This window comes from Schistocerca gregaria, chromosome 2 (assembly GCF_023897955.1).
Source record: "Schistocerca gregaria isolate iqSchGreg1 chromosome 2, iqSchGreg1.2, whole genome shotgun sequence".
In the NCBI taxonomy this organism is placed as follows: Eukaryota; Metazoa; Arthropoda; class Insecta; order Orthoptera; family Acrididae; genus Schistocerca; species Schistocerca gregaria.
Window position 1 is genome coordinate 504,303,607 of NC_064921.1, and position 26,055 is coordinate 504,329,661.

General features: G+C 38.5%; 1 protein-coding gene across 5 annotated transcripts in view; it reads left to right on the forward strand.

The window, feature by feature from the left end:
- Window positions 1-19,340, forward strand: part of LOC126328814 (RCC1 and BTB domain-containing protein 1-like) — a 203,583-nt gene extending 184,243 nt beyond the window's left edge. For 3 of the 5 annotated variants that reach the window (XM_049996072.1, XM_049996070.1, XM_049996071.1), the window contains one exon: window positions 18,772-19,340. In XM_049996072.1, coding sequence (XP_049852029.1) covers window positions 18,772-18,912 — 141 coding nt within the window. In that variant the 3' untranslated portion in view covers window positions 18,913-19,340. The remainder of the gene's footprint in view (window positions 1-18,771) is intronic. The other 2 variants (XR_007561953.1, XR_007561969.1) reach the window with 2 other exon arrangements.
- The last annotated feature ends 6,715 nt before the right edge of the window (window positions 19,341-26,055 follow it).

Consider the following 26,055-nt stretch of genomic DNA (forward strand, 5'->3'; position numbering starts at 1 on the left):
TGAAAAGTGCCAGTTGAATAAATAATAAAATGTGAGGTCCTTCACATGAGTACTAAAAGGAATCCATTAAATTTTGCTTATGCAATAAATCTCACCAATCTAATGTGTGTCAATTCAGCTAAATTCCTTGCTATTACAATTACAAACAATGATCACACAGATATCTTCCCCCCTCCCTCCTGCAAGATCTTTTAACAACATTTCAATCACTGACATTCTCCTCTGAGTGTGAAAAGATCCAGATTCACTCCTTGTGTTGGCAGAAATGCCATCATAATAAAATAAGAGAAATCAGAGTTCACATGAAAAGATTTAGGTGTTCATTTTTCCCATGTGCTGTTGGAGAGTGAAACAATCAAGAAATAGTCTGAATGTGATTCTGTGAACCCTCTGCCAAGCACGTAAAGGAGGATGTAACAGAAAATGTAAACATTTACTTAAAACATCATCACAGCAATATTTATTAATGTGCAAATCTGAAATTGTGCAAGTGTAAAAAAAAGAGCTATGTTTCAATGGAGAAATACAATAAAATATGCAGGATTAATATTTTGCCAGAAATTTGAATTTTTATTTTTTTTTATTGTTTTTATTTATAAAAAGCCATAACTCAAATTCTAACCATGTTTTATTGTAGTGTCCTGAGAAGGTTATAAGACCACTGAACTACAATTATTGATTTAAGGTATAAATTGTAAAAAATCAGATTGTAATTGCAGTCTCTTGTATTTTTTTGTTCCACGGAGATGGCAACATGTTGTGAACAGTTCCTGAAAATTTCATAGCAATAGCACATATAATTTTTGAGAAAAGGCTTCTAATAACACAGAAAATGTAAAACAGAGAAAATGAGGTTCAAAGATATTCTTCTCGTACTTCTACATGTAATAAGCTTACGTCAGTTTCAAAATCCTCCATACTGCTACTCCTTATCCTCCAGGTTTTTCAACGAATCTGCCTGATCTGTATTTGCAGGTAAGACACTGATCTGTTGGCTTTCTTGACCCTGCTCTCCCAATGGTGTAAAATGCTTTCATTGTAAACACACCATGATCTATACCAACTCTCTTCAGCACGTCAATTCTGCCATTATTCCCATTATTGTAACATAAACTACATCATAGACACCTATTTTGAGTACTTACAGACCACAGAATGTCCTTTTTGAGCATCTGATCCAAATTAAATTATTGAGGCTTTCATTTGCATTTTGTGTCTTTCCATGAAGACACTTCCTCAGTAAATCAGGGTTTGCAAGAAACGTGAATGTTGGCTTAATTGCATTCATAACAGGTTCTGCTAATGAGTGTTTATGTGAATACGTCTCATTTCTGTTGTTAAACTTACATCAATTGTCTTTCGGACACAGATTGTGCATTGGTCAGTGGATAGTTCATGGAAAAAAATTGCCCACATAGCATGCCTCATTGCCACTAAATTATGTGGTTTTTTTTCTGAGACTCCTCCCACAAAGCAACTGAAGAGAATAGGTTTCTTTCAGAGTAAGTCTGACTTTTCCTCCTAATGGTTATCCAGCCTCAAGTATGTCACCTTTCTCATCTTTCAGCAAGCAACAAAGCCTCTTTTGGGTGTGGCCAACACATTTCAACTTTTTTATTGTTGTATTGAACAGATTTTTATCTGTTACAACTTTGAACAAACAGGAGTCCCCGCCACCAAGGTATTTAGTGTATCTTACACCATACCGGTCCTCAGATCTGGAGAACATCCTCACAACTGCAGCATCCTCCATGCCCCCACTTGAACCACTATGATTTTTAGAGCATGTTACTGCATGCTTTTCTTGCCACAGTATCTCACTATCTTCATTGTTGGACATTTTCCTTGTAGCACACTGGTGGCAGTATTTAGACATAATTTCTACATATAAAACTTTACCTGAGTCAATACCAACAACAGATACTACTCCATACAGAGATGTGTGACCCCTTTTCATCTAAGTCCCTTCTACAGACACACACAGGCCAGTTAACATTTGTAGGAGATTCACTGTCATGAGTATCTCCCCCAGGATCTATTTCTTTTTTTTCCACCAATGCCTCCACTGCTTCCTTCATAGAAACTTTGTCAGTGTCACGCCATCAGCCATTTCTTTATTTATTTTTTCAAACCTTGTGCAGGGTGGAGGTATGGTAAGAAAACCACACAATAAACTACCTCCTTCCCTGCCCTGTGCAAGGCATTTCAGAGCATATGCTAAACTAAAATTGCTTTCATAGGTACTGGTGTCAGTTTTTTTTTGTAGGAGGGGAATGAAAATTCATAGCCACATGAATTACAAATTAATTTAAAATCACAAGCTATTCCCACTTTTCTTTATTCAGCAATGATCATGCATTTCGTATTTTTACAGCTAATACTTGAACATGAAAACCTTTGAGCTTGTCGGAGAAGCTCTAAATCAATAAGTCTGAATCCAGTGGAATCCATATCAACATCATTCACACGCCTTTACATTTCTCCTGTCCCAAGTTTCGATTCTGAAACTGAGAGCTTATCTTCTTCTTTCGAGCTGCTTCCTCTTTTTTGTTGCTAAACTGATTTCCATGAAACCTCTGTTTCCTAGACACAATTTTGCCACCACCCAATATGCACAAATCTTGACTTTCATGTAAAGACTTGCAAATTCAGCCTTCCATCTACTAATATGTGTTAGTATTGTCAAAATGTAAATAAACCACCTGCAAGAAAGTTTTCAGGCAAAGATATAGATGTCAGCCAGAGATATAGATATCAGCCAAAGATATTGAAAGAAAATAGCCTTCACACTGACTAAAATTCCTCTGAAGCCCTAAATGTTGGAAAAGGTGGGAGTGGCCACCGGTGCAGAGTTAATCAGTTTAACAATTTAAAGGCATTTCTAAAGCTGCTATCACCATAAAATTCACACACAACATAGTGTAAACTGTGTAGGTCAAGAAAATAATATTTTTGAAAAATCCATTACATCCCCCCTCAGATGTGAATCGCAGAATAGTCATGTAGATGTTAGACATCGGAAAAATGTAATCTGTGTACAAAGGAGATTACTTACAAAACACTTGTGAGACTCATCGCAAAGTGTGTGAGCCCCATATCAAACAACAAATAAGGCTTCTCAAACATATACTGAGATTGGCACAACAAATTTCCACTGGTTTGTGTTTGACCCATGGGAGGGTGTTGCAGTGATACTGAAAATTCTGAATTGGCATACACTTGAAGTGAGACATCCGCTATCCCGCAAAAGCCTACTTATGTAGTATCAAGAAATGATGTTAAATGAATAATGTAGGAATACAGTACAACCTCCCACAGATCACTCCCACAGAGACTGTAAGGCAAGAGTAAACTAATTACAAAGCACATAGAGGTATTTTGGCAGTCATTCTTCACACACTCCATATAGGAAAGGAATAGAAAAAAACATTAATACAAGGTACAATGGCGAGTAGCCTCTGATACACATTTCAGTGATTTGTCAAGTATGGATATCATCATGTAAACTACATATTTCAACTCTTTCAGTCCAAAATTTTATTGTTGGTTTGAAAAAAAGTAATTTGATGTTTTACATGTAACTTAAGCTCTTATCAATATATACCTTAGTAATGTGTATACCAAGCTAACTTTATTGTTGTTTGGATCTAATTTCCCTTATTATTAGTAGCATGTAGGTTCTCATGTTGTTACTGGCATCGAGTTCTTATTTTTGTTGTTAGTGTCTGATTTCCTGTATTTTTTTTTTAAATTTATAGAAAATACAAAATGTACAATGTACTGTGCATTGTGAGGGGAGTGTTGCTGAAAATCCGCAGAGTATCTCTTTGGAATGAATGGCATCTTGGATAACTTAAGTTCCAAGTACTTTATTTTTTTTACATTATTTATTGGAACAGATTCTGTTTTACATTTAACAAATTTTAATTTTTGATGAATTTACAGTGCAATATGTGTTAAACAATATTGAAAATCATCCAATTTTTAATTTTTTTTTGTCTGTGTTTCTCCGTTGCTCCCTTCTACAGTCCAATAAGGTTGAAATCTAAGCTTGGAAATCATTCATAGTGTCCACATTCCAGATCTTATAAAAATTCAGTAAAGTAAGTCTTAGTAATAGATCCTTAAGATAAACCCTACCCATTCCATGCTTACATCTCTTTACAATTTCATACTTTAAGACTTCAATACCTTTTTCCAGTTTTCTTATCCCATCTACTCACATGATCCTCATTCCCTGTTCCTACACAGTTAAAAGTAGAGGTGAGTCATTTTTGAAGTGGCAGGTTCAAAGGAACAGTTCACTAAAATGAGCAGAACAACTGAGGAATGTCTTCTAAGGAACAGTCCCTCAAGTCATTCTCATTCCTGTCTTCATCTCATTTGGTCAAACCCTCATTCCTTGTTCCATTCAGGCTATTTCTTGTTCCCGCCTCAGGTCTTGTTTCATCAGTCTTATTCTGTTTTGGGTAGTCACTCTTTACATTGTTCCACATCCACTGTTCTTCATTCAGTTGTAGTTCCTATTGTTCATTGAGTTTACACAATACTGCTCAATTTCAAACCATCATTGAAATCTTGACTTCTGTTTCTTTGGATGTGCCGTTCTGCATCCATAGAAAAAAAAAAAAAAAAAAAAAAAACCTTGTAAACCTAATTAGCAACTTATTCGTCCTGACAGATTGGTTACTAAGTGTAAATTATTTTTCAGCTAATGTTGTTGTTGCGGTTTTCAGTCCTGAGACTCGTTTGATGCAGCTCTCCATGCTACTCTATGCTATACAATCTTCTTCATTTCCCAGTACGTACTGCAGCCTACATCCCTCTGAATCTGCTTAGTGTATTCATCTCTTGGTCTCCCTCTACGATTTTTACCCTCCACACTGCCCTCCAATACTAATTTGGTGATCCCTTGATGCCTCAGAACACGTCCTACCAACCGATTTCTTCTTCTAGTCAAGTTGTGCCACAAACTCTTCTCCCCAATCCTATTCAATACCTCCTCATTAGTTATGTGATTCAGATTATAAGTAAAGAAAAAAAAAACTGATTGTAATACTTGCATTGAATATATATTGCAACAAGTATTATTCAAATATATTCTCAAGCAGCATAGTTTTATAGTTACCATTTTCTAAACAAAGGCCGAATAAAGAGATTATTTAATCAACAGTTGTAGGATTCAGTGACCTTGTGTTTTTCTGAAGGAAATATATGTTTATATTTTCAGACATGGGCTCATATAATTTATCTGATATGTACTCCATGACTTACTCTTGCGTGCAATATCTTCAAACGTTTTGCTGAAATAGTCATACACTACATCAAAAGGACAGTATGTGATGACTCCATCTGATATTTATCATTCTGTAAACTGATATTGTGTGCCAAAACTTCCAGTTTCACTTGCGTAGAAATCATCATAACATTCCACTTCTATCATGACTGTATAGTTACTTGTCAACATATCTGACCCATTCTTAGTGTGGCTCTTGTGCACAGGTTGAGTGTCCCCAGTTTTACCTAAACATCTGATTCGAGTTGGTCTCTAACAAACCATTCTCTGTTAGCTTGAAAATCAAGTCTTTCATTGCTATGCACAATTCTCTGAGAGGAAGATGAATACATTATGCCAGATTTAGTCTTGTTCAAGGATATCGTGTAAGTGTGTGCTTTCTAAACAATTAGTTTGGTTTTAAACAAGGAAAAACACCATATATGCTGTGAACAGTTTCATTGAGATTATAAGTACATCATTAGACAAGAGCAATAAAGTGGCAGGAATTTTCTGTAATGTCACAAGGGCATTTGATTCTGTAAACCATGAAGTGTTTATTTACAAACTTCATTAGTATGGCATTAGGGGCAGTGCCCTACAATGGCTTAAATCCTACTTATCAAACAGAAAGCAAAGAGTTAGCCTCTCTTTATATGGGGCAAATTATTATTCTGATTGGAAAAAAATATCTCTGGGCATTCCACAAGACTCCGTATTAGGCCCAGTTCTATTCCTCTTGTGTGTTGATGACTTCCCATTAAATATCTGCTCCCCATCAGTTCTATTTGCATATGATACTTCTGTCTTAATTGAAAATCATTTGGAAAAAATCCCATACCTGTGATCAGTACTGTCACTATCTTTGAAACTTGGTTTCAGCTAAATGGGTTGAATCTAAATATAGTGAAGATTCTTATGATGAAAAATGTGAACAGATTAAGATTGTTCACAAAAACCAAGATATAAAAGAAGGTGACTCGGTTAAATTCTTAGGTTTAAATGTGGATAAACATTTGAGTTGGCCAGCACACATTGCGTACCTAACAAACAAAATGAACAGCTTTGCATTTGCAGTGCAAATATTATCAGCTGCTATTGACATGGACACAGGACAAATAGCATATCCAAGCTAGCTACCTTGAATCTATTATTAGGTATGGTATTGTGTTTTGGGGTAGCTTAGTGCTGATATTAAAAATACAGAACAAATATTTTGAAATATGTGCACTATAAATCATAACCATGTCTTCCACACACTAGACATGAAGTATTTTAGGGAAACTATTTTGTACATTCACATGATACAAGAAACAAAGAAACTTTTATGCTCACCACCCACCGACTCAAACTGTATGTCCAGGGACCTCAGTATAAGGGAATGAAAATTTATAATAAATTGAAAGGAAACAAATTAATCCAGATGAATTTAGGTTCATTTAAAAGCAAGCTGATGTGGCACTGACACTGAAATGTTATTTCTCAGTGGGTGAATTTATGTAGGACGTAATTTGAACAGGATACCATGTATTTCATATTGAAAGGAATACCATTATAGTGTTGTTATTTATTGTAGAGCTATTATTTATTAGTGTAAAAATCACTCTATAACTGTAGTCAAAATTTTTGACACGTCTCCAGTGTGCAAACCAAATGGACTGTAAATGCACTTCATTACTCGCATTCGGGAGGATGACGGTTCCATCCCGTCTCCGGCCATCCTGATTTAGGTCTCCCGTGATTTCCCTAAATCGCTTCAGGCAAATGCCAGGATGGTTCCTTTGAAAGGGCACGGCCGATTTCCTTCCCCATCCTTCCCTCAGCCGAGCTTGCGCTCCATCTCTAATGACCTCGTTGTCGACGGGACGTTAAAAACTAATCTCCTCCTCCTCCTCCTGCACTTCATTACTTAAATAAACCACAATTCCACACTCTTACCAGAAGTAAGCTATAAATAGCTTTAATTGTTTCCAATTGTTATGCATAAATTATCAATACAAGACTGCTTGACAACACTGTATATTATGTTAGATACAGTATGCATTGGAAGAGAGAATACAGTTGACAATATCAGTTTTATTGACCTACTCAGTAATGCCTATAATTGTCTTATGTGGAAAAAACTTTGGACTAAAAATTATTACTTACAAGCAAATTAACATATAAACTCATACATACTAACAAGTTGCTTGCTACTCTCTACCGTATCCTCTTTTGACATACTTAATTTCATTTAGAGACATAAGACAGAACTTGAACCATTGCAAAGAAAACTAGAAAGCTCCAAAGATTATAATTGTTTTTAATTAAATTTGTTGCCTTTTTGTGGCAGACAATATAGCCATTGCTTATATTAGTGACTTCAATTAAATTTTAAAGACAGTGTTTTTTTTTAACATCCCAATATGAAATGATCAAGATCTCCATCATGTTCTGGATATTTGCTACATTTAGGAGCGTCCATCAGTCTAATCCTGTAGATATGTGTAGGAAAACATGCATTTCCCAGCCTTATTGTAATAATAGATGTTGCATATCTGCTGATGCTTCAGGCTGCTTGGTGAATTTATCTGGCCATACCAAGGTTTTGTCGGTATAGTGCACCGCACTGAACTAAAGTGAATGAAACCATTTTCGTGTTGCGGTATTTGTAATCGGGTTTCGCATTGAACATAAGCCTCTTTTTCTGATATATATGTAGGAAGTCAGAATATGGAAGTTGTGAAAATAGCAAGCATCCTTCTTTGATTTGTTTAGCTAAGGCCATGTAATACTTCATTAGGATGCATACCCAAGTATCCCTTTACCCACATTAGATGATTAGATGAACGAATTTAATTTCTTTGGCTTTTGGTATTAATGTTATCACATCATAAATATGCCTTTAAGCATCTTTCCATTTTTGATGATCTAACTGGCCCAAAGCCCTTTGAGTTTGTCAGCAATAGCACTTCGTTCCCTATTCAGTTCCAAACTGAACTGCTTCTTTAATTGTTGTTACTTCTGCAGCATAAATACTACTTAATGGTGGCAATGAAAACATCTTAGCTATTTGCAACTTAGGGCAGTAATATGCACAACTAACTCCTTCATTTGTTTTTGAGCCATACTTATGTATGTGCAAAAAATCTTGGCATTTACTTTCCAGGCAATTTATTACATCGCCATTAACATTAAACTACCCGCCTATTCTGCCTGCTAGATGAAAAACTTCAGGCTGGCAGTCTGTTGTTTCATATTCATAACTGTACATTCATAATATTTGGTACTTCTGTATCAAAGAAAACATAAATCTGAGACATCTGAAGTCTTTCACTAACATTAGTGTTTGTTAGTCTTCGCTTTGATATCACCTTTCTGCCAGCCACTTAGTTTTAGAAGGACTTACTTGGTGATGAATTTATTGCTCCAATGCACTGTCTAATAGCTCAGAATTGAAGTACAGGGTGATTCAAAAAGAATACCACAACTTTAAAAAGGTGTATTTAATGAAAGAAACATAATATAACCTTCTGTTATACATCATTACAAAGAGTATTTAAAAAGGTTTTTTTCATTCAAAAACAAGTTCAGAGATGTTCAATATGGCCCCCTCCAGACACTTGAGCAATATCAACCCGATACTCCAACTTGTTCCACACTCGCTGTAACATATCAGGCGTAACAGTTTGGATAGCTGCTGTTATTTCTCGTTTCAAATCATCAATGGTGGCTGGGAGAGGTGGCCGAAACACCATATCCTTAACAAATCCCCATAAGAAAAAATCGCAGGGGGTAAGATCAGGGCTTCCTGGAGGCCAGTGATGAATAACTCAATAACACAAAAAGCTTTCTGTTGAGCGGTCGCCATCTTAGCATCAACTGACGCTGACGCCTAGTCAACAGCACCTCAAGCGAACAAATGTACAACTAAATGAAACTTTATAGCTCCCTTAATTTGCCGACAGATAGTACTTAGCTCTGCCTTTTGTCGTTGCAGAGTTTTAAATTCCTAAAGTTGTGGTACTCTTTTTGAATCACCCTGTACATTTAGTTTCTTAATACATGTTCTGGGGCATATCCAAACAGAAAACTTCTGTAACACATTGCAGTGTGTGTCAGGAGGAGAATGTCCAGCTGGTTTCCCCATCACAAACGATGTACACCACCTAATACATTTAGAATAGTCTACTATCCAGAAGCAGCCCCAATACCTTTGCTGATGTTTGTGCATTAAATCTAAAAGAAAACAGGCTTATTGTACTCAGTGGGTACATTGGATGTTTTCATGTAAAGAGAACTACAGATGATTTTGCATAGAACTAGTAAATCAAGTCAAAATATATCTGTTATGGTTAATACAAGCTATTGGAATTTATGTACAGTATACTAATACACAGGGACTAAAAACAGTAAAGAATCCCTCCACTACTTGTTGAGTTATGTGAATTGAATGAAGCAGTTTAGAGGAAGACATGGAAGAAAAATTGGAGAATTTCATAAAGATGTTGAAATGAACAGCAGTTAAAAGTATGACCCAGGAAAAAGGTGATTAAGTAATTGAGATGAGACACTGAAAAAAATTGATTATAAGCAAGCAGCAACTAGGAACTACATTAACACACAGAAAGACAAAGAGAAAACCAACTAACACTAATAAAAAAAACCATTGCAAAAAAGAAAAAGAAAATCACAGTTAACTATGGGAAGTTTTTGTATCACCCTGAGAAAATAATGAGACAAAACTCCTCTTACAAATTAATAAAATCTTGGAGTTTATGAAGTTCAGCAAAATGTTAAATTCAACTTGTTATCCACTAATAGCATAAGGAAAAGATAGATTGCTGCTTACAGTAAAGATGACTTGTTAACTTGCAGACAGGCAAAAAGTATGCCTGTTAGCCACTTAAGAAGAAGAAGAAGAAGAAGAAGAAGAAGAAGAAGAAGAAGAAGAGGGTGAAGGAATTCTGCAAGAGGAACATAAAATTGTAATAAATTACATGAAAAACTAAGGGATCAACAGTGAAGACAGCATAAATATAAAACCTTATAAAAATCCAAGTGAGTCATCTTTACATTGATCCCTTTTCTCTGCAAAATCTGATTTGCTTTGGGCAAGAAATATCTAGGTGGTGGTCATAACCTGTCATCAGGCGAGTCAGTAAAAAAAGGAAACATAAAGGGTGTGGATAATTACAATGGAATAAATTTTGTTGATTTTTGGCTATAAGATATTTACTAATGTTGTCAAATTTAAAGTCCATTATACTGAGAGAGCATTACAGGAAGAGAACAAAATACTGTAGCCAATCTGACATGATGGGGTCATTTTGTACCCTTTCAATTGAGCCCTGTGACAAAACAGGGATCACAATGCTGATGCCTGAGCTGCTGCTTCTCCACAAATGCCAAGGAGTACATGCCCGTCTTACTGGGGCAACAGGACTCCCAGCATTGGCCAACAAGCCACATAGCTTTTGCTGAGGCTAGTTTATACCTGTGGGGCAAGCCCATGACTGGAGAAGGTGGCATCAGGGTGATTGTTCTGCACATGAAACGTCTTAAATTACACTAGAACAATTGATCTGGCTGTCTCTTCAGATAGGTATTGAAACTTCAATGTTTGCCTTTCCTGGCCACCCTGTGGGAAGACGGACAAGCCAGAAATCTAAGAGCGAAATAATGTATTCAGTTGTTTGTATGTGCTTGAACTGATGGGGTATTTTTACTGCGACAAAGCAGTTCTTTTATGCAGAGAATATTGAAGATAAATTTGGAGAAATTGAGCCATTAGGAAAAACGCACAATGGATTGCTATTGACTCTCTTCTGCTGCACGATCTACAGCTCTTAAGTCCTGGAATAACTGGGTAACATACCAGTGACCATTGCTCCATACAAGATTTCAAATACGGTCCAAGGAATCATCTTCTACCAAGACCTTTCACTCTTAAACAGTAGAGGAGCTACGCGCTAATCTTCCCTGGTGAGGTGTACATTTTGTCCCAAGGACAAAAGAATACATATGTGTGTCTTTATTTTAGGCTTTGAAGGGCATGTCTTTCTCAAGAGTTGGCCATGATGTGCAGGTGTATCATGGAACTTTATACTCATCGTGCATGAGGTGCTTTTGATGCCTCTGCTTTTGTTGTATGTCATTCCACTGCACAGTGGACCCAGAATGTGGTAACTGCAGATGGTCACTCCATGAAGGTAGTCCTTGTGAGCAGACATCTCTGTGTGTCAATTTCATGGCATACCACTTTTTTCCAATCTTCAAGAAACACAAGAAAATACAGGAATAGAAATATATTTACTGCATGCTGTATACTAAGGTGCACAAAAAATATGAATGCCCACATCCTGTTGGTATGACATCCAGTTGCCATCACTCGCACTACTTAAATGTTTTTTAAACCAGTTCTCCTACCACTCTCCTCTCTTGTGATTCCCACTGTACATTGGTTCACACTCTAACAACCCTACCACAACAAAGGTCAGCATTTAATAACGATTGTGCTGTTGCTCATGCATTTTCGGGCAACAACAGTCATATTATGTGGCAGGTGTCATTAGAGCACAGTTAATAAAGTCATTTCATGTAATAATCAAAAAACTAGGCACTCATCTTTTTGTGTTTCCCACACTGGTCTCATCATAAAATCATGGCTCAATTGTTGAAAATCTAGGTGGTTATGATTTCAAGCTCGGATGCAAATAGGCCTAGGATTTATTCTGCTATATTCAAAAGTTTTGTAGATGCGCTTCTCAAACCATTCATGGAGATTACACTTTTGCAGGACAATGGTGATTTAAAAAAAGCATCAGCACTCCGAATTTAAGATACATTTCCTTTGAATTGCTTTTATTGCAATGTCACGTAAACACAAACATCACTTTACAATACAAAATATACTTGAAATCATCTTCCTCACAGTCACTGTTAAAGTTCACATTTTATAAGCAGACTACAATACGCGTCTTTCCAACATTACGTCCAAGACGTCCGATTTTCTAACAACTCAACAACTAACCAACTATCGCTTAAACGCCCAAAAGTCAGAGTTACAAGTACGTCAAAGATCATAGTGACAAAAGAAAGAATACACATAAGAATAATATCATTGCAATATAAACATATCGACGTATCAGAAGTGAAATCAAATCTGAATGTTATCTCAGAAATATGTTAAGTAGTTAACAGAAATACAGTAGAATATTACTGGTATCGAGAGGTTCAGGTGAGGTTCCATAATTGTTATGTAATTAAAGTTCCATTACAACACTGGTCAGGTCAGTAAGTGGATTCCCCTTGGGAGCACTTTGGAAGCAACGGTAGTGTGAGTCCAAACTCCTCAGTGATCACCATTTGCAACCTTTACATGTCCACAGGCAGGCCCTTATTTACCTTGAGTTTACCTCCTTAACCAACAACCTTCTCCCCGTTTTCTCCTACTGCATCTCTTGTGTGGGGTAGCATACCAATTTGTCTGGTAAGGGCCTTCTACTTTGCCAATTTCTTACTGGCCATAATCTGTGTTTCCTCAGTGATAATGCCACTCTCCACTCCAGTGTTGCCAGTGTTGTAGATTTAATGACCAGGATTGCTGAAAAACCCTAAAATGTTTAAAGTGACATCCTTCACAGATCAACCTCATGAGTTTTAAATGACTTTGTGCTAAGGCTTACTATCTAGTTAAACAAAGTAAGAAGTAATGCTCGAAGCATTATGTCTCCTTCCTGGATACATATGTCTCTTCATCCCAGGTGTGGGCCACCAATGATCCACAAATGTTCTGGGTCTTGTCCTTCAGGGTGGTGTTTGGACTGATGCATTGACTCTTGCTGAACACTTTTTGACCCACTTTGCAGCAACATTGGCACTCTCTTCTTATCTAGCTGTCTTTCTACTGCAGATACAAGAAGTTAGAGATGCCCCCCCCCCCCCTATGTTCCACCCCCACCATGCCAAATCATATAATGAACATTTCGCTGATGGGGAACTGCTTCAGGCTCTTGCCTTGTCTCACAGCATTGCTACAGGCTCTGATTCAACTCATAATCACACACACCAACACCTGCATGTTGCTCAAACGCTACTTCTACTTGAGGTCTTCAACCAAGTTTGGCTTGAAGGTGTCATCCCTTCACAACGGCAAGATAATATGATCGTCCCAGTCTTTAAGACAGGCAGAAACCCAATGTCTCTTGGCAGATACTGACCAATTACCTACAAACATGCTCTGCAGACTGCTTGATTGGTTGGTTGTCTACAGATTAAGCTGGTTTCTTGAAACTTGGGACCTTTTGTTCTCGCTATCAGTGTGGTTTTCAGAATGAACGATCTACAGCTGACCATCTGGTCCAGTTGTAAATAGCAGTCCAACAGGCTATTGGTACCATCGCATTTTACTTACTCTCCATGACTGGGGCTTTTCATTTTATATTAATCAGTTTTTATCCTACCAGTTGCTCCACATTTGAGTTGGTACTTCATTCAGCTCACCATGGATCAATCTACTTAAAGGTCATAAATTCTCACTTTCCCCCATGACCTTTCAGCATCTGATATGTACTGTTCCTCAGGAGTGTCAGGATGCTAACATCTTTTACACTGGTGGATCAAAAACTGTTTATGAGCATAGGTTATGCTTTTGTATCTCCTGCCAGTCAGGAACACCAATCATTGCGAGGAACATGCAGTGTTTTGTAGCCATTAGAAAATCTACATCTACATCCACATCCACATCCATGGAATTACCTGCTTCCATTTGCTGACCTGCTATATTGTAGCTAAATGATATAGGATCTTTCTTTCTATGTATTCGCAGCACATTATACTTCTCTACATTGAGATGAAATTGCCATTCCGTGCACTATGTGTCAATTCGTTGCAGATCCTCCTGCATTTCAGTACAATTTTCCATTGCTACAACCTCTCGATATATTACAGCAACATCCGCAAAATGCCTCAGTGAACTTCCAATGCTATCCACAAGGTCATTTATGTATATTGTGAATAGAAACCGTCCTAAGACACTCCCTTGCGGCACACCGGAAATCACTCTTACTTCGGAAGACTTCTCTCCATTGAGAATGACATGCTGCGTTCTGTTATCTAGGAAATCTTCAATCCAATCACACAATTGGTCTGATAGTCCATATGCTCTTACTTTGTTCATTAAACGACCGTGGGGAACTGTATCGAATGCCTTGCGGAAGTCAAGAAACACAGCATGTACCTGGGAACCCGTGTCTGTGGCCCTCTGTGTCTCGTGGACAAATAGCATGAGCTGGGTTGCACACGATTGTCTTTTTCTAAATCCATGCTCATTCCTACAGATTAAATTTCTTGTCACCAGAAAAGCCATTATACTCGAACATAATACGTGTTCCAAAATACTACAGCTGATCGACGTTAGAGATACAGGTCTACAGTTCTGCACATCTGTTTGCGTCCCTTCTTGAAAACGGGGATGACCTGTGCCCTTTTCCAATCCTTTGGAATGCTATGCTCTTCTAGAGACCTTCGGTACACCGCTGCAAGAAGGGGGCCAAGTTCCTTCGCGTACTCTGTAAAATCGAACTGGTATCCCATCAGGTCCAGTGGCCTTTCCTCTTTTGAGCGATTTTAATTGTTTCTCTATCCCTCTGTCGTCTATTTCGATATCTACCATTTTGTCATCTGTGCAACGATCTAGAGAAGGAACTGCAGTGCAGTCTTCCTCTGTTTCAGTACCATTTTGGTCACAGAGTGTCTGGACATTTTGTTTTGAGCCACCTACCGCTTTGACATAAGACCAATCCTCAAATTTATTAAACAGGCATCCCTTGACTGCATTTTAATTTGTAGTGAGTCAATGAGCAGTCTTCAGGCCATTTACTGAAGTACCTCTTGTTACCCTGTGGTCTCTGCTAGTCATGAATTCCTTGCTGGACTTAGTCATATTGCTGCTTGGTTGTATTCCTTCTGGTTCCAAGTCATGTGGGTATCTCAGAAAATGAACTGGCCAACTATTTAGCTATAGGAGTTATTACTCGTGCCCATTTGCTGTGCCTCTTCCAGATGTGGATTTGCAGGTGCGAATAAGACCTCTATTTATATGGAGATAGAATGACATCTGGTTGGCTACTGCCCTCTGTAATAAATTCTGCACTGTCAAGGAAACGAATGCTGTCTGGCACACTTCCTTCTATTCCACCTGGAAGGAATCTTTGATCATAGAAGGCTAACCCATAGTTTTATTTTACATATTGAGCTACCCCCACATTGTAGCTGTGTATTCTTATGGAAAGTAGGTCATATCCTAATGGAATGACCCTTCTATTGGCCCTTCATGACCTACCAAGTTTTTTTGCCTCAGATACTGGCAGATGAGTCACAGATGGTTGAGCAGGTTGGTACAAGTATTTAGGCTACCTTGGGGCAGGGTCACGTTGGCTGCAATTGGGGCACCTCCTGCTGCATGCTAGGTCTGGAAGTCCTGGATCATACCTCGTTGACTGCTAAGTCTTTCATCACTGTCTTACCCTGTTTTAATTGTTTCTAGATGTGGTTTGTCTCTCATTCTACTGCACCCATTTTGCTATTTTAGAGGTAGCTCTGAATTCAATAGTGAGCACTGTTTAATGCCTTGACTACTCTAAAGCAGGGGTGAGTGGCTGTAAAAGGGGCGACTGCCATCACACGACAAACCCCAGGGATATCCACCTGCTGCCTTATCTATTTCTCTTCTCTTATTATTGATTGTCCAGCTGATATTCATTAAATTATCAGCCTTCTCACATGTACTATTCTGAATCTGCCGACTTGGAGATATTCTTTGCTCTGCCTTCAGTCCTTCATCAGCCTGTTGGGATCAAATGAGAGGGTTGGGGGCTTTTCTCACCATTGGATGTGAGCCTTGGGAGACCCCTCATGTGCTCTGACCTAAATGCTGATCTTATCCATACTCTTATGTGTAAATTCTTCCTCAGCTCTGGCATCATTAGTGCCTCAGTCATAGTGTTTCTACGTACCTTCATTGTCTGAACAAGCACTTCACAGACATCTCTAATTTTGGATGAACTACTCATGGATTGAGGTGCTGGTGACCTCGCTGTTAAATCCCTTAATGCCATGTAAGTCAGTCAACCAACCAACCAACCAGCCAACAAACCAAAATCATTAACAATTTAGTGGGGTGGGTAGTATGCAGGTGCTGCACACTGGTTAACAGATCATGCTAGTTCTGTGAAATATCGTTGTCCCTTGGCTGGCAAATTCAACAGAAACATGGCTAGCACTGCCAGCAAGCATCAGTGAAAATTTTGTCTCTAATAAAAGTTGTTCTCTGTGATACGATCTCCCACCCCTAGACATTTGTTGCAAAGAGTTTGAAACTCGCTGTATATGTAAGACAGTGTAAGAGGCATTTCTGCAGGATTTTTTATTTTATTTTATTTTATTATTTTTTTTTTTTTTTACTTGTCTTGTTGAAATATTTGAGTTGATGCACAGCTACTGTACTTTCCTTGTCTGGAAGCTGATAGAAATGACTTGTATGATTGAAAACACTGCGTATCACCACCACCACCACCACCGCCTTAGGATTTTGTTTATCTTGATATTATTTCACCCTATCTATTCAGTGCATTATCCTGCAATTTCCAGTGTTTTGCTTGTGTTTTGCATTAGTCTGCCTACTGCTTGTACTTAATTGATTTCTCTATTTGTGGTTCTAGTTATCTATTTTATTTTTTCATTGTATCTAGTGGCTCGTCATCCTAAATTATATTCTTACTTCGTACTGCCATTAATTTCCTCCTGGAGTACTGCGCCATTTTTTTTTTTTTTATTATGACTGATACTTCTGTCAGTATTTTGTTGTTGTGAAACTGAGTGGAGTGGTGTAGTAATTAAAGTAGTTCAAAAAGACTAATTCACTTTCCTCTGCCGTTCATTATCAAATCTTAGCTTAATTGCTGTTGGCTTTGTTTTCATGAGGAAATTTAATCTAATTGAAGAGGTCAGTGGAAGAAATTGGTGACCATCAGCGATTTGCCTGATCAAGTTATCTGCTGTACGAGTGGCACTCAACTTGCAACAATTTTTTATTTTTAAAGGTAGGTTGGTTTTATTCAGGATTCCATTATACCATGTTGTTCCCCACTCTTTTGACTACAAAACCAAATGTTTCAACAAAATCTTCATTCAGTGCGACAACCTTACTAGGAGGTCCTGTATGCTCACATGGTACCACTCTACTAGTCATTGTAGGAGCCAATGTCTTGCTGTATCATTAACCTCCCCACCATCCATGTACTGCTTTCCATGGAGGGCGTCCTTCATTGGGCCAAACAAATGGAGATCAGAAGGTGCGAGGTCGAGTTGTAGTGCGGATGAGGAAGGACGGTCAAATGAAGTTTTATGAACTCTTCTTGCATGCACAGATTTCTGTGGGGCCTTGTGTTCTCATAGAAGAGGAGAAATTCATGTGCATATTTGTGGCTACGAACACATTGAAGTCGTTTCTTCCGTTTCCTAAGGGTAGCAGATAGCAGATTGGACAGGTTTGTGCAACCTTGTTGCAATGATGACAGATGCCTTGCCCAAAGTGTATGAATATCTGTGATGCTCTGGTTTTCTACCAAAAGAAATCCATAAACAGCTCTCTGTTTGGGAAGCACCTCTGTTGCAGATGCCACTTTGAAGGCTGCATGTAGCACCCTCACCTATGGGAATTTTGTGAAACTGTAGGAGCTGAAGCAGGAATATTCCATGATGTCACATAACAAATTCCACATTTTGTCAACCGAAGTTGTTTGGGAAAAAATGTGTTACCTTACCCATTGTAGTTTCAAATGCACCACATGTTGGTAACAAGGAATTCCACATACACCACTAGAAAATACTATCTGTTGACTGCTCAGTCTTATTGCATTTATTTTCTTGTCTTTCAGTTTAGCCAAATATGTAACATGCAACAACTACAATATGCTCTTGTGGGCAACCACTTTATTCTGCTAATCTCTTCGGTATTTTTATCTACATTTTGCCATAATGAATGATAAGATATTTACTGTTTTATTTATTTTTCTCTGTTATTCCTATTGTGTGTTCCTGCTGTTATTATGGACTGCATTTCTTGTCTTTCCACCCAGTTTACTAACATTCTTGTGTACAGTTTTGTTCAGATTTCAGAATGCAAATTTTTCCTGTTTCATTGTGTAAAATCCCATTAAAAGACTTTGAAGGTTGGAAGATGTGCACATTTCTTCAGTGTGTGTACGCACTGCCTCTGGAGTGTGTGCGTGCGCTACACTGCCTTTGGAGGCTGTATACATTGTTTTCTAGTTATTGTTTGCAAAATGTGCATTCTTTGCTTTCAGAAGGTGTATTTTTTTTTGATATTTATCTTCCATTTCTTTGAACCTATTTGATTCATGATGAGTTGTAGGCATTTTAATATTTATGATTATCCTTTTATTCGTTATAATTGATTTATAATTTATTGTTTGTTTTGTTTGTCATTTTAGGAACTTGAGGAGTTCTGCTTCAAGTTTTGTCTGAATCACATGACAGCTGTAGTTCAGACAGATGATTTCAGTAAACTTGAAGGTGACACCCTAAAAGATTTTATACGTAGAGCTGCTCATAATGGGGCATTTAAGTCATAGATTAATTCTTGTGTTCTCATCTTGAGTACATTCAAATATGACTACAATGCAGATTTAAATCTGTCTGAAAAAAAGGGACACATGAATTGTCTAGTGTTGAACTCTCCCATGCGGTAATAATTTTTTTGGGGAAGGAGCAACACAACAGACTTTTACACTGGTAAATGAGTATTGTTAAATTATGAATGACCTGTGATAAACACATCAGTATTCTGTGGCATGTAAAGATTTTATATGTGAGTGTAAAGAACTGGTTTCTGTATTTTTATATTCCAACATGCTGTAATTTAAGATTGTTATTAGCAAAGTGTGAAATTCTTGAAATTGTTAACTAACTTTTATTTATAATTTAGTACTGTTGTAAATAAATCTGTTTGTACTTGTTGTTGTTCTCATTTTGAAATAAAATTTCTGTGTTTTCTCGTGAATTTTGTATTCAGTATTCCAGTATATTATAGGCAAAAGAAAATGTGGGACAACTAGAGCTAACTTTACATATTTGATGTCTATATGAAAATATTAGTTGGTAATAGAGCAGAAATTAATCATTTGGTTATGAGAAATAATGCATTGCACACAATTTTTGAGACTTGTTACCAGAAATCATTACAGTAATAGTGAAGTAAAGTACAATATATGTTCACTATTTCTCATTCATCACCTGTTTTCATGTTTTTAAAGTTTTGCTTATTTTTCTATTGCAAATGTAAAATTATATTGCTTGATATTATGTTAATACCTGTGTAAAATCTACAAGAAGATATAGTAAATGCTATAATTCTTCTTGTATAAAAGGAAATGATCTGAGTGTAAGGCTTGGTTCAACACCTGGTTTTCCTGCCAGGCAGCTTCATAGCAATGCTCACTTCACTAAAACCATAGTTTCATTCTGGGACCATACATTGGTTCTCAGAAATTCTTTTTCCTCATTGAACATCATAATAAAACTTATTTTGAAAACTGGCCACCTAGGATTAACAGAGTGACAGCAGTGACGGGCATAATTAACAGAGTGACTGCACAGTCTTAGGTGTGACTGTGCTATAACTCCCACATTTGTGCAGAGTTCTGTTGGATTTAAGGTCAGTTTGCAAAGCTGAGGTAGGAGTGGCACAGTCATAACAGTTGTTCAAATACCTTTTATTTTACTACAGATGTCATACCACAAAGAAACTCGCTCATCAAATAGCATCACAGCACTACCAAGCACATATCTATGCTTGTGTTATGATGGGGAAGGGTGTGTGTGTGGGAGGGGGGGGAGGGGGTAATCACATGGCCCCCCCCCCCACTTCATTCTAAATGGTGAGCACCTCAGGAAGCTGAATAATAATTCACTGAGTACAAGCTAGGTGAACGTGGATTTCCTAAGCTTGGGACTCGTAAATACCATCAGTCCTCTGTAACAATAAGTTCTGGACATCCTCCAGTGACCCGTGACGCAGGAACATCGTGTGTCACAGGGAATGGGAATCTAGGCTTAACCAGTTGAATTGTGAGGATGCACTGTGCACTGATGAAATGCATGGCTATTGAGCAGAATAGTTGGTGGGCCATCTTGTCACACCTCTGTTTTACAAGGCTTGCCCAGCCAAGAGGACTCTGTCTGCTTGGACACTCAACATCCCTAGCTGCTCTCAGTACCTCCATGTAGTCTACATCTCTCTTCTCTACTTCCATTAGTATGGATGGTCCCTTGAGCAATATTAACACCCAAGCCCCTGAGAGACTTCATGTGGTTAGTCCACCTAATATGTTTGTAAATGACAGAGAAATTAGTAAAAGTAATGGACCACGCCCTGTGGAAAAGTTGTATTTAGTGTATTTTATGTAGCAGGTTTGCTTAAGAAATTGTCAGCTTTCCACACCCACAAAGCTTCAGAGGCTTGTAGGGCAACTTAAATCTGCCAAGAGGTTTTTAGCCTAGCTACTTTACCTGCACAGTGAAATAGTGAAAATAAACTACTATCAATAATGTAGTCCACACCAAAGATTGAAGTGCAAAAATTTTATACCACTTCGATGTAGTCAGAACTACTGTTTACAGCACTTTGGGGTTCTCGTGCTTCAGTTCGGTACATGTAAATAGGTAGCTACATACTACACCTGACAATAGGTCTATACAGTCTGAATGCAGTAACCTAACACAGACAAGTCAGTTCGCTATTGTTTCAGTGTGGCAAAAACAAATTTCTTAGGATGAAGTCCAAACCATTTGTAATAGATGTTTCAGTGTTTGTTACATTGAATGTGATCATCAAAATTAACCACAAGTGCACAGCAAGACTTTGTTTTCATTAATCAACACTGTCATTGTACGTCATTGTTAAAGTTTGACACAGTCATTAAACTCAAATAGAAATCCACCTCAGAAGTGAATTGTCATTTTCAGTCTTTACGTAAATGTTGGATGAATTGCCAGACATAAAATTTGAACTGAACACACTACGGTTTTTAACTTGTGATCTCTACTAGGCTGACTGCAGTACGTTCCTCAGTATAGGCAGATGTAAATCTAACGTAGAACCCAGCTGCCACATAGAGAAGGGACAGTTGTATTCTTCATTAGTGGTGGAATTAAGTCCTAATTACCCCCCTCAGCAGCCACTCTGTAGTGTCTGCAAAATGAATCATTAATGTCAGTGGCAATAACTGGTGGCATGTTGGATCACTTCTGGATACTGTCATGGTGCTCAAGCACAGCGTCCACCTCCTCTTCCAAGCATCCACTGTGGTGACTTACTTTCAGGCACCACTCTGTCTGGAAGGTGAATTCAGATCAGGAAGTGATCACTTGAGTAAAAGTTGACTACTTCCCATTAAGCAGTATGCACAAGGACTGGAAAGCATACCAAGAGACTGATAGCAGTGTATGATGCTGTTGCAGGTTGAGCCAAGTGATCCTGCCTTCTGAGGATTTCAAAATCATGCCACCTACCATACATGGTGTTCTCTGTTGAAGTGGTTCTGCCTAACTGTCATTTAAGCCTCCTTAGACTTCGTGTACACCACAGTCTTCTCTGTCTCATGACATGCAGTAGAGAAGAACTAGCCAGCAGTATGAGCCTTCTCTAGCAGTTGTGGTGATAGATTTTTGGGCTCAAATCGCTGTGGCACGTAATCACATACGTAGATGTTGTCGTGACAGGTTCCCATCGCATCATCATGTACAGCAGTGTGGTACTGCATACTATTCTGTATTCTCCTAAGTGGCGCAAGTGCTTAGTTCTTTTTTCGTAGCGTCCAATGGTGTGGTTACCCTTATTTGTGAATGGAGAAAGCATTGGCTGGATTTCTTACCTTTTACAATCAATAGTTAGAATTTGTTTTCTGTTGTATGGACTGAAAGCTGACATATGCCTGGTTACACTGTGGAATAGTGTGTATGAGCGTGCCTAGTTAATTTGGTGTCACATATTCGGAAATGGGTTTTGGCTCACTTGCAAATGTTTCCACGGTGTCTTGTGGTTAGTAATTAGGGGAATTTGCATTCCTTTTCGTAAAGGCACAATGTGTTGGATTCGGTATTAATATTTGTCGGTTCAATGATTGCACCAGTCATTGTTTGTGTTCCTGGTTAGTGTGGGCATCGTGTCTAGGGAAATTAGTTTTGGCTTGTTTATGAGTGTTTCCACAGTGACTAGTGGTTCCTAATTTTGGATATTTATGGTCTCCTTGTGTGTGAAACAGGTGGGAAATCAGGGACCAATACTTTATTTTTCTGATTGTTTGTACCATACACTCTCAATTGAGATCTTTGAGTGGTGAAATCCTTTGAATTTCAATTCCATATTGTACCATTTGCACAATGAGTTTAACATTGTGGAAAAGAAACCTGCAGGGTACCAGGTACTACATGGTACGCTCCTGGAAGTGGAAATATTTTCAAGCTGTTTCTCTTAGTGTTCATGGGGTTTGGTAAGTCTATTTTCAATTGTGAAAGTACCGGCTAGAATCAGTCGTGTTGTATCAGCAACTGTTTTGTGTTTGTTTTCTGCTGCAGGCACCAAGAAGCTAACTTCCAAGGAGCTTTGTGGTGAGTTTGGTGAGCATATGTGCTCCTGGGCAATCATTTACAGTTATAACATCTTGAGAAATTGGTTTTGGCTCACTTGCAAGTTTTCTACAATGATTCAGGATGGTCACTTTTTTTTTGCACCCAAATAGAGTGGAGGGTCAGTTACTAATAGTCTACTTGTTGGGTGTTTTGGAGTATCAAATGTTTTGAAATTTACAAAGTTGTGGAATCCAACTGAAATCTTGTGTTGTATCATGCAGTGACTTACTGAGTTTATTAATAGCAGAAATTATTTAGCAATTCATTCAGGAGGAATTGTCCAGGAAGTCTCTCTTGTGTACTGTGTGGAATTCTTAACAACTGCAGCTGAATGTAGTTCTCATAACTGAGACTGGCTGCACCACCTGGTTTAAATTGTTACTTGGTGGTGTGTGTCACTGTTTGCATTTGCTGACGATGGCTTGCTCATGAAAGCCACGTCCTGCATCTAGTTTGGCTGCTCATGTTTTACGAATTTGTCTTAATCTTGTTGGCTGTGTGTGTGTATTACATACATATGAGTGTATCTAGTTTAGTTGTTGCTGTGCCTTGATCACTATCTGCCTCATACATTCTCATCATGTTTTTGTTATTGCTTGGGTGTTGAGCACATGAACGGGTATTTATTCTAAGTCATTGCCATGGTCGGTGTTTGGCTTGAGTTATACTGTTGTGCATTTTAGTTGGTTATAAGGTATGCCATCCTTGCTGGCTGTGTTACGTAAACTTTTCTTTATTTTTTGGTTCTGTATATTGTACACACATGTGCACATTTAGTTTAACTTGTTGCCTTGTGCTATTGTAAGGAATAACGCACATGCATTCATTATCCAGATTGCCCTCTTTGCTCAACAGGTATCCGGAGCTATGAACAGTAAAATTCTACAGTGAAAGCTTTCTATTCTGTGTCCTATGTTGGCCCTCAAGCCTTGCAACAACTCGTCACTTGAAACCAACTATTCAATGTTGGACAAATGGGTGGAGAAGAGGGGTTTTAATTTCCTCAAAAAGCCTGTGAGCTTTCTTCTGAATTTTTTTTTAAATAGTCTGAGTTGTGGGTGGGGGACACTGTCCTTAATTTTAAAAACTGAATTAGGTTTTTAGGCCTAAAATTTGAGTCTAAACTTACGTGGTGGTCACACCTCAGGGACCTGAAAAGATGGTCCCTAAACACACTCAGTATTTTAAAATGTCTTAGTCACATTTCACAGGGAGCAGACTAAACATGTCTGCTTCAGTTTTACAGGACTTTTGTGTGGTCTTTGCCTGATTATTGGTGCACATTGCATGGGTCTGCACAGCAATCTTATTGAGAAATGTTGAATGTGGTGTAGCATGAAGGAATTTGGCTGGTTCCTGGGGCTGTGGCTACTGGTAAGGCTACTGCTGTATGCTTGTGTTTTACTCCTAGTGTTGATCTGGCTGATAACTGTGTAGATACTTTCCAGCCCTTGCACACACCGCTTAATGGGAGATAGTTAATGACGTGTACTCAAGTGATCATCTCCTGATCTGAATTCAGCTTCCAGACAGGAAGTAGGCCACCACAATGGATGCTTAGTAGAGCAGGTGGACACTTGACAGACATTTTTTTTGTGTTTGAACACCGTGACAGCATCAAGAAATGATCCACCACGCTGCCAAAGCATCCATTCTGCAGTCTCCAGGCCAGCTGCAAAGGAAGCCTTTCCATTGGTGGAGCTGCATCCAGGACCAGGCAGCCAGACAGCCAGCTGCAGAAAGCCTTTCAGCCTTTTGAGTAGTGAGTGTGAAATGTCACCGAATTATTAAAGACAGCAAAAAGATTCGTGGCAACAGTTCCTCACCACCATAAGTAATTACACTAAAAGTACAGTCATATGGAAAATTACCAGGGAGATTTCTGGGAGAGCAGGAAAGTGCACAGTGGCTGCTGTAATTGGCTGACATGCAGGACATTGTCCAGACTGTGGCGGCCTGTTTTGTCACAATTATTGCCACTGACAATAATGATTCAGTTTGCCGACACTGCAGAGTGGCTGCTGAGAGGGGCAGTTAGGACTTAAGTTCCACCAGTAATGAAGAACACAACTGTCCCTTCTCTACGTGGTAGCTGCATTCTACATTTTCTGCAGCTCGTGGGATATCAGCTAGATACAATAGGGTCCATTATACTGTGTTATGGCATCTCAAAGGCTGGACCAAAGAAATCCTCCTCACCCTTTTCATTGGGCACCAGGACACTTTCCTTACTCGTGGTGAGTGGCAGTTTTAATCCCACTTTTAAAATCTGAGAAAGATGGCACATACCTGAATGGTTATCGTATTGTTGCCCTGACTAACTGCATGAGAAAGACGTTGGAGCAGATGGTCAGCTGCCACTTTGTCAAGATCTTAGAATCCCGGTGTCTCCTTAGTCACTTTCAGTGTGTGTTCTCTAGATATCGCTCCACCTTTGGTAACACGTCATTGCTGAAAGATGCTATACAACATGTTTTCCTATGCTGGAATCACTTAATGCATATATTTTTTTATATCAAGAATGCCTGTGGTACTACTTGAAAGCATATTATACCCTGGCAGCTCCTGGAATGGGGATTTTGAAGATGTGTTCCCTTTTTTTATGTAATCCTTCTTCTGAATTTGCTATTTTAGATTTGGGTCAGTCGTGGCCTATCTAAATTCTCTGTGTACAAGAACGGTGCCTCTCAAGGTAGCGATTTAAGTGTGACTGTCTTAGCAATAGCTATTAATAGTATCACATTAGTTGTTAAGCTTCCCATCCAATGTTCCTTGTTTGTCAATGACTTCTCTGTCTTTTGTTGCCTCTCAGGCCTTGCAACAACCAGTCAGTTGCAACTGACTATTCGACATTTGGAGAAATGAGTAGAGAAGAGGGGTTTTAATTTCGTGAGGGGAAGTCTGTGGGTGTGTTCTCACATTAATTTTAAAGACAAATTGAGATTTCTGGACCTCTTTTGCCACACTTTGGGGTCCTGAAAAGGTGGTCCCTAGACACACTTTGTGTTTTAAAATGTCTTAGTCACAGGTCTTGGTGAGCAGATTGAATGTGTATGCTCCAGTTTTACAAGGCCTCTGTGTGACCT